The 15,265-nt window shown below is 42.6% G+C and overlaps 1 protein-coding gene across 1 annotated transcript in view; it reads right to left on the minus strand.

The window, feature by feature from the left end:
- MCC (MCC regulator of WNT signaling pathway) overlaps nt 1–14,879 on the minus strand; it is a 386,214-nt gene extending 371,335 nt beyond the window's left edge. Inside the window, exons 1-2 of the mRNA XM_031673172.2 lie at nt 14,740–14,879; nt 2,008–2,364 (exon numbers count right to left, since the gene is read on the minus strand). Of these exons, the coding sequence (XP_031529032.2) occupies nt 2,008–2,162 (155 nt within the window). The 5' untranslated portion in view covers nt 2,163–2,364; nt 14,740–14,879. The remainder of the gene's footprint in view (nt 1–2,007; nt 2,365–14,739) is intronic.
- Between the last annotated feature and the right edge of the window lie 386 nt (nt 14,880–15,265).

The raw sequence follows: 15,265 nt of genomic DNA on the forward strand, positions 1-15,265 counted from the left end.
GGAGAGGGAGTAGTTATTTTCATCAACCCCATTCCCCAAGCCATACCAAATAAACATATATTCCAGTAAAACTGTGCTTGCTCCATAAACACACTTCTAGACAAATTCTTCAGTGCCTCCTTTCAATAAGATTGCCATCCCTGAAGTCCTCCTCTTTAGAAAATCTGTCACAGCCTAAAAATAACTTCCAAGGCAACTCTGCCCACAGTTAAAAGTTTTGGCTTTGGGTCTACTACTGCACATATCTTCCACCTTTCAAGCAGATATATTAAAGTGATGTGACACAAGGAACAAGTTTTTCCCACTTTTGCCCCAGTGGTTTTCTACCTTCATCTAAAATTCCTTCTTTACCATCACCTCCTTTACAATGCTTCACCCTCCAAAATAAAGTTCTCAAATTATGCTTAAAGAATTCATTATCCTTCAGTGTCCATTCAGCTCCCATTCAAAATAATATGAGTATTTATATAGAAAGTGCAGTTTGGATAAAGCAACACACCAATAGGATTAGAGAAGGGGTAGGAGAGAATTCTGTTAGCTTTCTATATGCTCTCTTGCTCATGTGCAATTAAATTCTTTTTGCATCTAACATAAAGAACGTAGATAGTTTCACCTTTGCAAATAAGATAATGGCTTTTCAAGCAGGAAAATAACAACAAAAAATCTAAATTATTCGATGAACCCAGAACCAAAACAGGGAAAGATTTCCAGATAAAAATCTAAGTGATGTCAACTAGAGTTACATATTTTTTTTTCATTTCAGAACATAATTACTCCAGAACATAGAATTTTCTGATATCTTTCTAATGTTTCCCAGTGAAACTTCAGAAAAGTAGTAAAATGCAGGTAAGAATCATCGTAACTGAGTAGTCCCAAATAAATGAGTATTTTTTAATTGCCAAATTCTTTTACATGTCAAATCACCTGTTTCAGAGATCTTTTTTTAATGGAGGAGGGGGGATTCCCCCACTCTTTTTTTCTAGGTAGGCAAGGACAATCAGCAGGACGTATCCTGGGATTTTCAGACCCATCAAGACAAAGGCTAAAGAAACATGCAATACATAATTTAGGCTGCCTATTCCCTTGAAGGCAATTCAAATTTTGGTGCGTACGGTCTTCAGCGCCCAGTGTGGATCTTTCACACCGTAAAACATTACAATTGCCTTCTTGACCATCAGTGTCTGATAAGTGATTAAGAATTTGGGCAGAAGTAATTATTTTGCCAAGCCCTGCCGCCCAACGATGCAACACCGCCCCTGTAGGGGAGCTGCAAGTTAGCACAGCAAGGGTTATGAGTGCTCGCGCAGAGGTGCCTCGAGACCCCTCCAGAGGCTCACCTGGTGAGAGCGCGGAGCAGGGTAGAGAGTTGGGTCTATATTCCAGACTCACCTCTAAAGCCCGAGTTTGCGCCTCAGTGCTTCGTTCTCCTCCGCCTAATAGGTTTAAATCAGCACTGAGCGGCAAACCGTGCCTGTTCTTTGGGCTCTTAAGTTTGGAGCAGGGGCTCGGTGCCACACCAAAGTTCGGCACAGCTTGTATTCATATTCAAATCTGTCACTGAGAGCGCATCCTTATCCTGGTCCGGCCCCGGGTCCGTCCACTGAGCAACCCGTGGCCACAGCATCTTGACACCCTGAAGCCCGAGGCTGCGGGGCAGCCTCTTCCACCTGGGACAAGTGGCCTGAACTCGTTTTCCCAGAGGCAGGAGTCCTTAGAGTCCCGGGGGACCGGAGGGTGGGTATTCGCGTACTAAAGAGGTGCCTCCCAATGCCCAGACAAAGACGGCGCTAGGAAAAGTTGGGCCAACTGGCATCTCCAGAAGACGAGCAGAGCAGCCCCTCGGCCTCAGTGGCCGAGCTGGCGACACACTCTCAGAGTCACAGCCAGTTTTCCCGTAAGCTTCTGAGCAACTTGCGGGAAGTTGGGGCGAGGGGGCGGAGGAGGGGTCAAGGAGAGCGCCTAGAGGCTCGTCGCGCCCCAGCCCGTTTCGTGGACCTCCCCGAGTACCTGCTAATGTATCCGTCGCCGTCGCCGTCGCACGTCTGGAAGAGGCGCCGCATCCTCTCCTCCTCGCCGGTGCTGGACGTGTCGCTGCTGCTGCTGCCGCCGCCGCCGCCGCCGCTGCTGCCGCCGCTGGCGCTCCCCGCCGCCGCCGCCATCATGCGCCCGCTCGCTGCTCGGGGGGCGGAGGACGTGCGGCCGCAGGAGGGATCCGTGAGTCGCACCAGCTGCTCGCGGCCCCGAACCTGCCTGACGACGGAGCATGCCCAGTGGCCGCCGGGGCGCTCCGGGCGAGGGATTCCACCTTTCCGGGTTTTGTCCGGGCTGGGAAGATGGGCGCTCTGCGTTCGCGGGAGTAGGCACCTTAGGGGAGAAGGAGGAGGCGAAGGTGGCTCGTAGAGTCGAGGAGCTGAGGGTGGCGACGGGGACGCGAGGGGAGGCAGAGTACCCAGCAGGCCCCCGGGAACGGTGTCGGCTGTGTGCGTCCGGCTAGACGCGGGCCCCTGACACCTAGGGAAACTTAGGGTAGAAGGCGGGTGTTCTCCCGGCACAACTCTTTTGACTTGTGGGAGTCGTGGATTTCTTCCTCAGGAAAAAGATAAATACTCCTTTTTGTAAAACTCACAGCGGTGCTCGCGGTCCCAATCTGCTGGACTGAGCTGGATTTTGGACCCGTAGCCCCAAATGAGACCCGGAGTGGCAGGCCTTTTTATGCATTTTTAACACCTGTCAGGAAATTTGATCCTCCTTAGAGCTTCCGCACTAGAGTAGGAATAATCTGTGTTTCTTCCTATGTGCCACTGTGCACGTTTGGTCCATTTCTGGAAATGGCTTACTCTCCTGACCTGGCATCACTAGAATTTGCCCCATCAAGTTTCATAATAACATCAAGAAAGAACGTAATTGTCTCATTTGATCCACACCACAGACCAGAAAGATATCTCCATTTTTGTCAACTCTATAATTTAGGAGGTAATGTAACTAACTCATAGCGTTATTTTGGTTATGGAATAAAAGATAGTATATAATGCACTTATGACAATGCCTGGTACCTACTAAGTGCTCAATAAATGTTAGCTCTCATTATCTGCAACTTACAAATAGGAAAAACTGAGGCACTGGAACTTGCTTAAGGTTCCAGGTTAGTAAGTGTCAGGGCAGAGGCAAGCCCAGGCAGGCAGTCTAACTCCAGAACCCTTAAGCATGGCAGTGACCTTCTACCACAGCAGAAAAGGAACCACAATGAACCAATTTGTGGTTTAGTGAATGACTCATTATTCTGTCCCAGACTTTCTGCCAGAGGTCTGTGAAGTCCTGTGGTAGTTTTAAAACACATCTGCAGATTCTTTGGCTCATCTCTCATCAAGAGGTGGAGACTGTCGCCTCCCCTCCAACCTGAGTGGGCCTTTGTGACTCCTGAGTTTAGATTAGAAAAGATGATACAGATTCCATTTGGCTCTCTCACTTGGGACAGGGGTATCTGAAATTGAAGCCTTGAATGACCATGAAAAATGTTTGGCCATGTTGCAGCTCCCATGCTAGAGAAACCATGTGGAGAGACCAGGTACACAGAAAGAGATGCTCAAGGAGCCTCAGGTGTCTGAGGTTTCCCAGCCCAAGTACTATACATGAGTGAGTGAGCCTTTGAAGGATGCCAGCCCTACACACAGCAACTGCATGAGAGCCCCTGAGCAGAAGTTGTCTAAGTGAGCCCAGCCAACCCCCAGAGATATTAAAAGGATTGTTGGTTTAAGCCAGTAAGCCTTGAAGTGATTTGTCCCATAGCAATAGATAACTGGAATATATCTATATGCCTTGAGACTATCTGCCAGATCAGAAGGGTGTCTTCTGCCCTCTTCTCTCCTGTCTCTACCCTATTCAACCATTCCTACTTTAGTTCTTTTTAATTTTGTAAGTTCTCAGTCTTTCAGGGCACTTATAATCTTATGATGAATAGTATGCCATCTTAGAAAAGTCTTGTCAATATAACCAATAATATTTGCTTAAGAGACGCTGTTAGTAGTACAGATGTTCCTACCCACAATAGAACAAGGATCAATGTCCAAGTTTCAAGAAATAAATGAATAAGCAAATAAATAAATAAATGTTTAAAATATTTTTCTGGTTTTTCATAGAATAAAACTTTTACTATTGTCTGACAATAAACAGTCAGACAGGAGTTGTTACTCTCAAGTTCTTCTAGAGAATTGATAAGGGTGGGGGGCGGGAAGCATTCTTACAAATATGCATGGAGGGTCTGGAAACCCAAAGGGTTTTCCAGGATTTGAGTAGATCTCTTCATAACCACACTCCAGTTACACAGAAAGTGGAGTGTAAACCTCAACAAATTGTATCTCAAAGCAAAGAATATTTTTCTCCTCAGAGAATATGTGTATGACAGCTCTAGAGGTTTAAATTTAAACCCCATTCTTGAATTAAATCTAAACACATAAAAAGTGGATCTTGACATAATTTCAAAACATTTCTTCAAGCTTGGGTAACTCAGAAATGGTTGAACAGATAGGTTCAACCTTCCAGAAGAGAATTTGCTTCTGAGCTGATATGAAGCATATGAAATTTCAGCTGAAAAGGTTACTAGGAGAGGGAAAAATTGGTAAGACATTGAAAATAGAGATGCCATATGAATATAAAGATGATAAATGCAAAGTGGAATGAGAGCAATACCCATTGCCATAAATCTAACAGCACTGGTTATGTCATAATTTCAAAGGTTTTATGTATTTATCTGTAATGAGTACATAGCTCAGCACTGTTGTCCTTATCCAGTTTACTTTTCTTCTCAGATTCCTCTTAGCTATAATAACACTTCATATTTATGTAGCACATATCAAAAAAACACCGTATACGTTACAAGATGTACTGTCTTATATGTCTAATGTTGCCAGTTAAAACAACTAAAACAACTGCAGCACTGTGCAAACTTGATTTTCTGGTACTTGCCTTTCCAAATTCTGTTTACCTGAACCGGGGCTACACACTAAAGTTGGACTGAGGACACCTATGGTGCCCTCTCCCTACCTTTCTCTCTCTCTCAGGTGTTTTTATCAGCCCAGCCAAGTTCCCATATCCTTGCAGAAGTCTTCCTTCACCTCCCCGGGTTACACTGATCTCCCAGAGCTCTCCTGGCTTGAAGCACAAATTTTGATAGCAGGATCATATAGTTCAATGGTCATCTGCCTCCCCCGCTCACGGAATCAATTATAGCAGTGAGGGAGAGTTGCAGGACCTCGACTACCCTTCACTGAGCCCTTAGCACAGATCAGTAATTGTGCTGAAATACTCTACCTTACGTATCTGTATCTAGTGTGGGAAAGTATTTACCATTCCTATTTTTGGGGTGGGGGTGCAGGGGGACAAGTGAGGAAAACTACATCCAAAAAGTTTAAGGAATGTGGCCAAATAAAGGGGCTGGAATAGGATGTGTATTTTCCTGTCAAGCACACGTTCTTCACATTCATTCCACGTCCCCTTAGTATCAGGCCAGTGCAATTCACGTTAGGCATTATACTTTTTGTGTGAAACTGATAACAACGTTAACATTTTACACTTACATATTTGTTATTCATACATTTGTAATCACAGGAAGTCATCGTGAGCTTTGGCAATCTGTCCCAGGTTGGGTTTTGTGGGAAGCAGACTCCGAGACAGAGTTGCCCAAGCAGATGCTGACTTGGGAGCACCTTAGTGCCCTGCCACGTGTGGAAAGGAGGTGGGGGAGGCAGGACGGAACAGAGGGAGAAGTCATGCTATGATACAGGCCCCAGAGCAGCCTTATCTGGCCTCATGGAAAGCTCTGGAGCTGAAATGGCCCATATTGGCTCCCTATCACTGTTGCAACAAATTATCACAAACTCTGACTTAAGACAGCACTACTTTATTATCTTACAGTACTGAAGGTGAGAAATTTGAAATAGGACTCACTGAGCTAAAATCAAAGTGTCTGCAGGGCCGTATTCCTTCTGGAGGCCCCAGCACAGAGTCCATTTGTTCCCCTTTTCTAGCTGATTCTCTTTCTCCACAACTGCCTCCTCTTATGTCCATCCTTTCCCCAGTCTCCCAAGCCAGAAACCCTATAGTCCTTGGCTCCTTCTGCCCCTCATTTCCTACCTCCTATGAGCCACCATGTCTTGGTGAATCTGCCTCCTTAATATCTCCTCATATTGATCGCTTTTCTCCATCCCTATGACCACAGCTTTTATAGAGGCGCCTATCATTTCTTTTAAATGATCTGGCCTTCCAACCCATTCTCATTGCTATAGCACAACACAGCCTTACCATAAAATGAAAACAGGATCAGGTCCTGGCTTGACTTGTGCCTCATTGGCTCACCCTCTCCCTCAGGATTAAAGCCAGCCTCTCAGCAGAACCTTACAGGCCTTCCATGATCTGACCACTCCTCTCTCTTCTTGCTTCTTCTCTTGCACCTGTGCTCCAGTGTGAGCATATTAACCTACTTTTATTTTTCCGACATATGCTATCCTCCCTAATGCTTAGATACCACTGTGGGAGTCTCATACTCTCAGACCAGAAGTGAATGAAACAGGCAGGGAATTCACATCCCTGACTCCAGCCGACTGGAAGAGACAGTCTTCTGGGTAGTGGTGGTTACCAAGAGGGGAGGAAAGTAGGCTGGAGCCTAGAGATCTGTGATTAATAAGAAAGTAAGAGTGGGGCTTAGAAGTTGGAACACCTTTGTGGGTTTCTCCAAGAAGAGGAAAAGCAAGGGAAATGTCTGGGGAAGAAAGAAGAAATGTCACTACTGACAGAGCTATGAGTCCCTGGGACTTCCTGGCCCCACAGTTGTCCAGTAGGCATTGGACAATGACACCTGACCTAACTTCTTAGGCTCTTTCCTCTCTAATTAGTAACAAAATTAATAATGGCTGGTGTTTACCAAGAATATGCACCAATCATTTTTCTTAAGTGCTTTAAATAATGCCTTACTTAATTCTTACATCAACCTTAAGAGGCAGGTTGTTTTATTCCCATTTTATAGGTTAAGGCACTGATGAACGTAGGTCAAATGGTATGAAAAAACTTTCTACAGTAGCACAGATAGAAAGAGGAATAATTTTCTTATATATCTGCCTAGAATCAGATTTAGAGAAAATTGACATCTCTTAGTCAGCCTATCTCTTTTATTTGTGAGCTTTATTTTTATGGTAGATTTTTAAATTCTGAGACAATTATTTTATGATTGATGCTAAATGTATTAAATTTCATCTCCTTTATTTAATGATTGCCATGTGCACACAATGAACTTTCTCCTTGAAAAAAACTGGAATGTGATGGCTATCTTTGTTAGATTATTCTGTTCCCCTTTACAGCAGATACAGAGCAAAAAATGGTTAACTGTGGCAGTCTGAGCTTTCTTAACGGAATTGAATTTAATGCAGTTAATTCAATCAGTTGATTCAGTGCCCTTGTAGAGGCATGACCTTTTTCATGAGAGAACTAGAGATACAATTTATTAATGATATCATTCAAACCTCTATGCATATAAACAAAAATCTTAAATGTGAAGGACACCCAAAGATATGAAACATCAGGAACCAGACTTAGTAGAATGTATTAGTGTGAATGCTTTACTGGCATTGGAGCCCAAAGTCATATCAAATTAATAAGATGTCAGCTGCATAAAAACAGAGGGTATTTTAGCATCTAAATGTGTACCCTTCCTTCTTCCCACTATACCAAAGATATTTAGGAGGAAATATTTTAAAAACCGATATAACTAACAAGCCTCTAATGAACATGACACCAGAGTCTCAGACTTAAAAGTGTTGAAAAAACACTGTACATATTCTTCCCCTGAGAGTCCATCTTCTCTTATGTATTTCTTATGCAACTGTTTTTACTTTCTTCTATGCACCTGTTTTTAAATCTAGCATGTATATTGTATCAATCTTCATGTGAGTAAATCAGATAATTATATTAAAAATACACTGCAATGGAGAGACATGAGGCAGCGGAGGAATGGAAGGATGTCAGTGTGAGATATTTGAAAACAGCAGTCTCTATTATATGAACTTGGGTTTATTTCAAAAGACCTCATTCCCTCTGTACTTAGGAAACAATCCTTATCTTTCAGCCAGAGCAAAATTAATTTGGATCATTAGACTTGTATGTGATGTTATTTCCCTGTCATCTGGAGGTCTAGACATAACTGACTTTCTGAGGATTAGCAACTAATAATTTTTAGAAACACATGAACTCTTTGTGTGAACAGAATCCACGTAATAACCCACTGGCACTGTGTCAAAGGCTACCCTAGCGGCCAGCAGGAGCTGCTGGCCCACAGTGGTCTAAATCAATTCTCAGGAGTAGTATGATGCCTTTGCCTGATGTAAGAACAACACAACCATATAGTACTTCACAGTTTTGTGTGTGTGGGCTGAGTATGGTAGGCAGCGCAGTGGGAGAAGGGTGGTAGAGCGGCATTTCTAGCCATCTGCAGGGCTTAGTAGTACTACTCCTCACAGCTGACCACAAGTTGTCTGGTGGATTTAATCCAAATAGACCCTATTAATGGAACATTCAGACCAAAGAACGATGTTTCCTCTTCCTGGAGAGTCTTGAAGAGGGAGTTTGAGATCAATGCGAACCACAACGCGTCCCTCATTGTGTGAAGGTGAAGTCTTGGCCTACATAGACTCACTGATGGGACTATGTGAGGGGCTGTGTTTTAGCTGATGGGCAATTAGGAGCCATTTTGATACTCAAATTCGTTTTCCAAAAGTAACCATCATAGCACCCATGAAGGTTCTTTTTTGGTGTTACCATCCATGGATGTTGCTAATAGAGAAAGTGGAAAACTTAATAGCAAAACTGAGAGTTTGGCAAAAAGTTATGTTGTCTTTCAACTGAGCTCAAACTGGGTGGTAGTATATCTGTTAGAATTCTGGTCACTTGACCTAAAGACACATACAAACTACTCAAATTAACAAAAAACAAAACAAAACTAAACAAAAATACAAGTCTTTATGTGGTGAATGGGTGAGGGAAAGGGAAGTGCATTGGTTGATGCAATCAGACAGTTGATGAAAAGATCAGTCAATGAAAACAGTCAGAATAGCCTGTGCGAGGTAAGACTCAGTTCATTTTAGCGAATATTTATTCTGTGTTTCGAACCATGTGATCATCATTGTACTAACTGATGGAATAAGACATTGTCCCTGCTTCAAACACATAAATTAATACTTGCAGTTCAGTCCCATATACTGGTGATGGATACATGAACAAGAATCAGAATTTCTATAGATTTTGGAGCAGATGGGGGATGAGGGTAAGAAAGAAAATCAGGAGATGTGTCACATTTTTAGTGACAAAAAGTGGAATTTAAAAATAAGTGACCAAGATGGCCTTAAGGTTACCCTCAGCTTGACTAACCTTTAGAAAGACATGCTTCTGACTCTAGGCCCCTGACCTCCCTCTTCTTGGAGCAACTGCTTTAGATAACTTGCAGTGGTAAATTTTTCTTTGCCCTTTGAAATGTAAACCTTTTTAAAAGCCCCTTGCCGGTTTTGCAGCCCAAGACTGTCTTTCTCAAGGACCTGGGAGCCATCCCTTTGAAATGAAATCATCAAGGAATAGGGCACCCACCCCCACCCCAACCCCCACTGCGTCCAGTCTCTGTAAGAGGGAGGAGCCTAACTTCCATGGAGCCATTCTGCAAACACATGGCCTAGTCACAGAGAAAACCATTTACAAACTCAGGGATAACTCAGTGTGCCAGACACATAACATGATCAACCTCCCCGTAACGTCCCCCAGTACTCTTCCATTAGCTCATCTTGCTCTTAAAAACCCTCTTGCCCTTTCAAGGAGTTCCTAGATGCCAAGATGACAGAGATGTTTTTGCCCTTGCTTCAGCAATTTAAGAGATGTGTGTAACTATTCAGAAAGAACACACTACCCTGTAGTGTGCACTGCAGATGACCTTGCCAAAAGCAGCCAGTACAACTGGCCAAACAGATGTGGAAAAGGCTTTACAAGATAGAGGAAACTGTGAAGACAAAGTCCATGAAAGCCTAAATAGTAGCAATTCAATGAACCAGAGAGGTGAGGCAAACAAACATTAAGGAAACGCCAGAAGAAAGAAGAATAAAAAGCTGATAAGTAAATGTATCAAGACATACTGAAAATTTTTAATGAACTTCTTAAAAAAAAAAACGCTCTTGCCCTTTGATTCAGTGGAGTTGCATTCAGACTTATTCTGGATCCCCTCCCCTACTGCAATAGCTTTGAATTAAGTCTTCCTTGCCTGTTTAACTTTGGTGCAATTTTGTTTGGACAATAGACAGTCAACAAGTAGACAAGAAAGGAGGACCTCTCCAGGCAGGGAGCCCAGCATTGGTTAAGGCCTGGAAGCAACATAATTCTGCTATGCATTGGGGGAGATCTACCCATAGTTGCTACATATGTAAGGCTATTGTCCTCTCTGCCTACATCTCACCTGGTGTGCACTTGTGTCTGAGAATTTCTGCCCCATCGGCAGCACCAGGACACTGTCAGTGCAATTCCTAGGATCCCACGCATTATCTTCTCTCTCCCTCTCAGCCTGGAGGAAGTTTATCCAAGACCTACATTTCATTCCTCTCCTATTACTATTTCCCTCTGCTCCCTCCATACAATCTCCTAGGTGAGTAGGTTTTAATACAAATCACCCTGCCTTAGTCCTGGGGCAAGGAGGTAGTTTGGCTAACTGTCTGAATAGGGCATAAAGAAAATGAAACATTCAGGCAGAAAACACAAATTAACATCTCAACAAAATTTAGCAGACCAAATCCAACCTCCTTTGTAAAGCAGTTCCTGAGTCCCAAACTGACTTGGAAGCCTCACCTCTGTGGTCCCAAAGCCCCACTCATCCAGCTAATGGGGTCTTAGCTCTGGGGAACTCTCACATTGAGTCCAAAAGGCACAGAATTCTCTTCATGTCTGTTTCATCTTCAGATCTGCAACTAGAACTCTCCAGGCTCCACTCATCTTTTTCATCTTCTTGGTGAAAAGGTCCTAAGAGGTTTTCTAGCATAGGCCTGCCATTTCATACAAGGAAACTAAGGCCCAGAGAACTGTGAGCACAGACCTCCGTGCATAAAGCTGATCAATTACACAGTCTGCATGAGCACCCAGAACTCCTAGCTGTCTGCTTAGGGTTTTCCCCGGCTACTGTGCCCTGAGTACCTGTAGGCAACTCGCTAGACTCTTCTAGTTTTCAGACTCCTTACCTGCAAAATGGGGTAACAGTAACTACTTTATAGGGATATTATGAAGAGAAATGAAATGCATAGGCACTTGGTGCAGTCTGATAGTTTGTGTTCCACGAACACTAGCTAGTTGCCGCTCTCCTCTGTCTGGCACAGCATTTATCACACTGTGCCAGTATCAATTGTTTACGTCTCCATCTCAGTTCACTGCAAGCCCCTTGCTGCAAATTCCTTCAGATATTTACTTGATTTCACCCAGTACGGTTGCCTAGTAAATATTTGTTCAATAAATGAAAAAAGTCCTTAAAAAAAGTTGTAAACACAGCCACAGGTTTTGCGGGCACCAAAACTTTTTTAAAGTAACCCCTGGAGGAGGTAATGGGAAGTTTTTGTCCACTGTGTACAGATTTTCTGTTTGGGATGATGAAAAACTTCTGGAAATGGGCAGTGGTGATGGTCACACAATTTGCTAATGTACTTAATGCCACTGAGTTGTGCGCTTAAAAAATGGTTAAAATGGTAACTTTATGTCTTGTATGTTTTACTACAATAATAATAATAAAGTAATTCTCTGCCAAGTGGCATCCACAGAGAAGATTCGTAGTATTGTAGAAGAATGGAGTCCATGTTTAGACCAGTTGAAGACCCGACCTCCCTCTGGGAGCTACTCCTCCCTGCCCTCCACCCTCAACAAAAGGAGACTGGAATGTGGTTCTCTCTGAGCTCCACTCCTGTGGCAGGAGGGGCAGCAGCCAGAGCCACACAGACATTCCTCCTGTGAGTGCAGAGAGGCGCTATTCATTGGCAAGAAACGACTGGTGGCAGCCATCTCGGGGAGAATATATTCAAGAGCTTTAAATACAGTGGACAACACTGTATTTTAAATCTGCGTGTTTAGGACCTGCAGAGGCAAAGAGAATTGTGTATTTGCATATTATTAGAGCACGGACCCCCAGGAACTGAGGCCTTCCCTTGAACTTGCACGGGCTGCTCAGAGGAGTGGCTGATAACCTCCCAGCATTAAACCTCATTTCCGTTTCCATCTTCATGCTGGATGCCTATACCCTATCTTGTCAGACCATGGCACTGTTGTCACCTGTGGAATCGTTAGCCAGAGGGGAGCTAGAGGTAAAGAACCCTTCCCTATTGTTAGGCAGCAATGGAGTGGAAAAATCCAGATTCCCCATGTCCAGAGTGCACAGGTCAGGCACAATCTTGGCCAGGCGTCTGGTCACGGTGTGCAGCCAAGCTGGGGAGGTCCCCCAAATGCGGACTGACTGCTCTGACCAAGCCCCCCGGTCTCATAGAAGAGTTCTGTCTCCTGGTTCCGCTTCTCTCCTTCCTCACTATTTGAGGAGGGAGAAATTAGAAATTATGCAAGTCAGCGTGAAATATGGAACATTTTTTAAACTATGAACATTTCTTCTAGTTGAGCTAGGAGAAATCATAGCTAGTGTTTTATTGCCACCTCGTGGCCAAAACTGGGCTTTGCAATTGGACATTTAAGTTTCAATCAGCTCTAAACTCTATCTTTGTTTGCTGCCTAAATATTGCTTAAAGACAGAGCATAGGAGAAATATTAGATTAATTAAGAAGACTAAATATTAGAGAATCAAATATAGGGGTGATTTCAGAATTCTCTCTAAGCCCTTAAATTCTGAGTTTACCAAAAGGATGCATATGACTGAGACTTGGTTCTGAGGCTGTGATGATAATAATAAAAATCATTGTAATAATATAGCTGACAGCTTTTGAGTGCTTACTATGTTCCAGACAATATTGTAACAGTTTTTGGTATTGCTCATTTATACCACAATAACTCTATGAGGTAAGTTCACATGTAAACATTTTTTAAAAGAGAAAATTGAGATAAAGAGAAGTTAATAATTTCCCCCAAGATCTATTAACAGGTAAAGCCGAGATTTAAAACCCAACAGTCTAGCCCCAGAATTTTAAGTCTCCTTAGGAGAGGATAAGCATGTACATTAGGACTGTGGAATCAAAGAATCTCTCCCCTAATCTAATGCTTGCTCACCCTTTAACCAGAACGTGGTTAGGTTTCAAACGTATGGGAAAGGCCGAAGTGCCACAGGAATTCAGACATGGAACTTGATAAAAGTATTTCTCAGAGGAATTTCAGAGACAGCAGGAACCTGAATCTAATCTTTGGTGTGAAGTAGAAAGGTAAGAGAAGGAAGCCAGGCCTCAGTAAGAAGGAAGAGCAGGGTCAAGGGCGGCAAGGCAGCGGAGGAATTTACAGAATTTGGACATACTGCTAGGTGGCTTGTTTCATGCTTTTCTTTATATTTATATAATGTGCAAATTTTATTTCAGATCAATAATGTTTTCTATAATATATCCTTAATGACTGCATAATATTTTATTGATACACTAAACTGTATTTAATAATCCTCTATTGTTGGACATCTTGGCTCTTTCTAATTTGGGACAAATTTCCACAATGCTTTAATAAATCATATTGTGGATCATTCACTTGTGGAAAAATACTGACCTCATAAATCCAGTGATTTAGGAGAATTAGTCAGAAACTAGAGTGGATGATAGATTTGGGCTGAGAAGGACTGAAAGTAGGGAACTGTGTCCCATACCATTAAGATTCTAATATAATACTATAAACATGAGGCTGTGGTGGTGACAGAGGAATGGAGATGTCAGAACAGGTAGAAGAAATAATTAAAACAAAAGACTCTATCACACATAGTGACTGATGTGGGAATTAAAGTTAATCTCTATCTTTAAAGCAGTATCATTTTTAGATAAAATTGTGTCTTCACAATTATCTTTAAGATATCTATTTTCTTAGCATTTGTGCTCACTTGTCAAGCAGTAATGTTTTCTAATTACTCAATAAGAGTTTCTTCATAGATGATAGAAGGAAGTCAGGGGAAATATTCCAAAAGTAATTATATCTGAGGAAGAACAGGATTCATATAACTATTCATATAACTATTATTTTATAAGGAATTACTTTATAAGGAATTCTTAGTCTCAAAATGGTTTGCCCTTTTGAATTATATCCTTCCCATATAAAGAAATAGCAAATTTGCGAGCTATCTCTGATCTTATTATACTTTTATTTGTTATCTTGCAACGTGTAAAAGCAAAACCTCTTTGGTCACTTGTCTAGAAAAGAACTCACCGTATCTTCCTGTCATCAGTGAAGTCCCCGGGAGGACACAGCCCACCCAGGTCACTGCAGTGCCCTGGGAATGCCCGGAGCAGGGCAGCAGCTTCCTGGGCTTGTTCAGCATGCAGAGAAGGCCCGTGTCAGCCTTCCAGTCACATCTTTCTTTACTCACTTCCTTTCCTTTGTACTTCTCTTTCCTACCACTCTCACATTATGATTTTTGAATCCTGAGATCTATGAAATGTTCATTATTATGTGCATTTGCACAACTGATCTCTTATCTTTGTAGATTATTTAGCCCTTTGCTCAAATTCTAAAAATAAAGTCTGTCATTTCATTTCAAGGTTTCTTCTGAGCACTTACCTAAAAGCCTTTCCTTGTCCAGGTCGTCACAGTCACAGAGAGGTGAAGAATTGATGCCTGGCTTCCTTGTTCTCAGGAGGCTTGATCAAAAGACTGGGTCCAGCTCATCAGATGAAGCACCGTATTTCCTCATAAACCTCCTAGAAAAAAAAGAAGTACACAATCAGTTTCTTTATTGCTCATGTAATGTCAAAAAGCAATACTCTGATAATCTAAACGTGCCCCAGGAAAGCCCAGTTTCCATTCACTTTGTGGTCTTCAGGAACACCTTCTAGTGGGTTAGATGTATAACTACCTCAACCACAAACTCAGTTCACAGGAGTCAAAAACCATCAACTTTAAATTGATCAATTTACGAATTATTTCCCTCATTCCATAAGTGTGTAATTTTGCACTTGGATCTGCAACTTGGATGGTCTTGAGCTGTTTAAATCCCTTTTATGTCATGTGCATGTAATAATATCGGTAATGACCACTCACTCAAATCCTACCTATAGCTTTAGAACACTATGAGCTTCCCCACTAC

Source organism: Vicugna pacos, chromosome 3 (genome assembly GCF_048564905.1).
Source record: "Vicugna pacos chromosome 3, VicPac4, whole genome shotgun sequence".
Lineage (NCBI taxonomy): Eukaryota > Metazoa > Chordata > Mammalia > Artiodactyla > Camelidae > Vicugna > Vicugna pacos.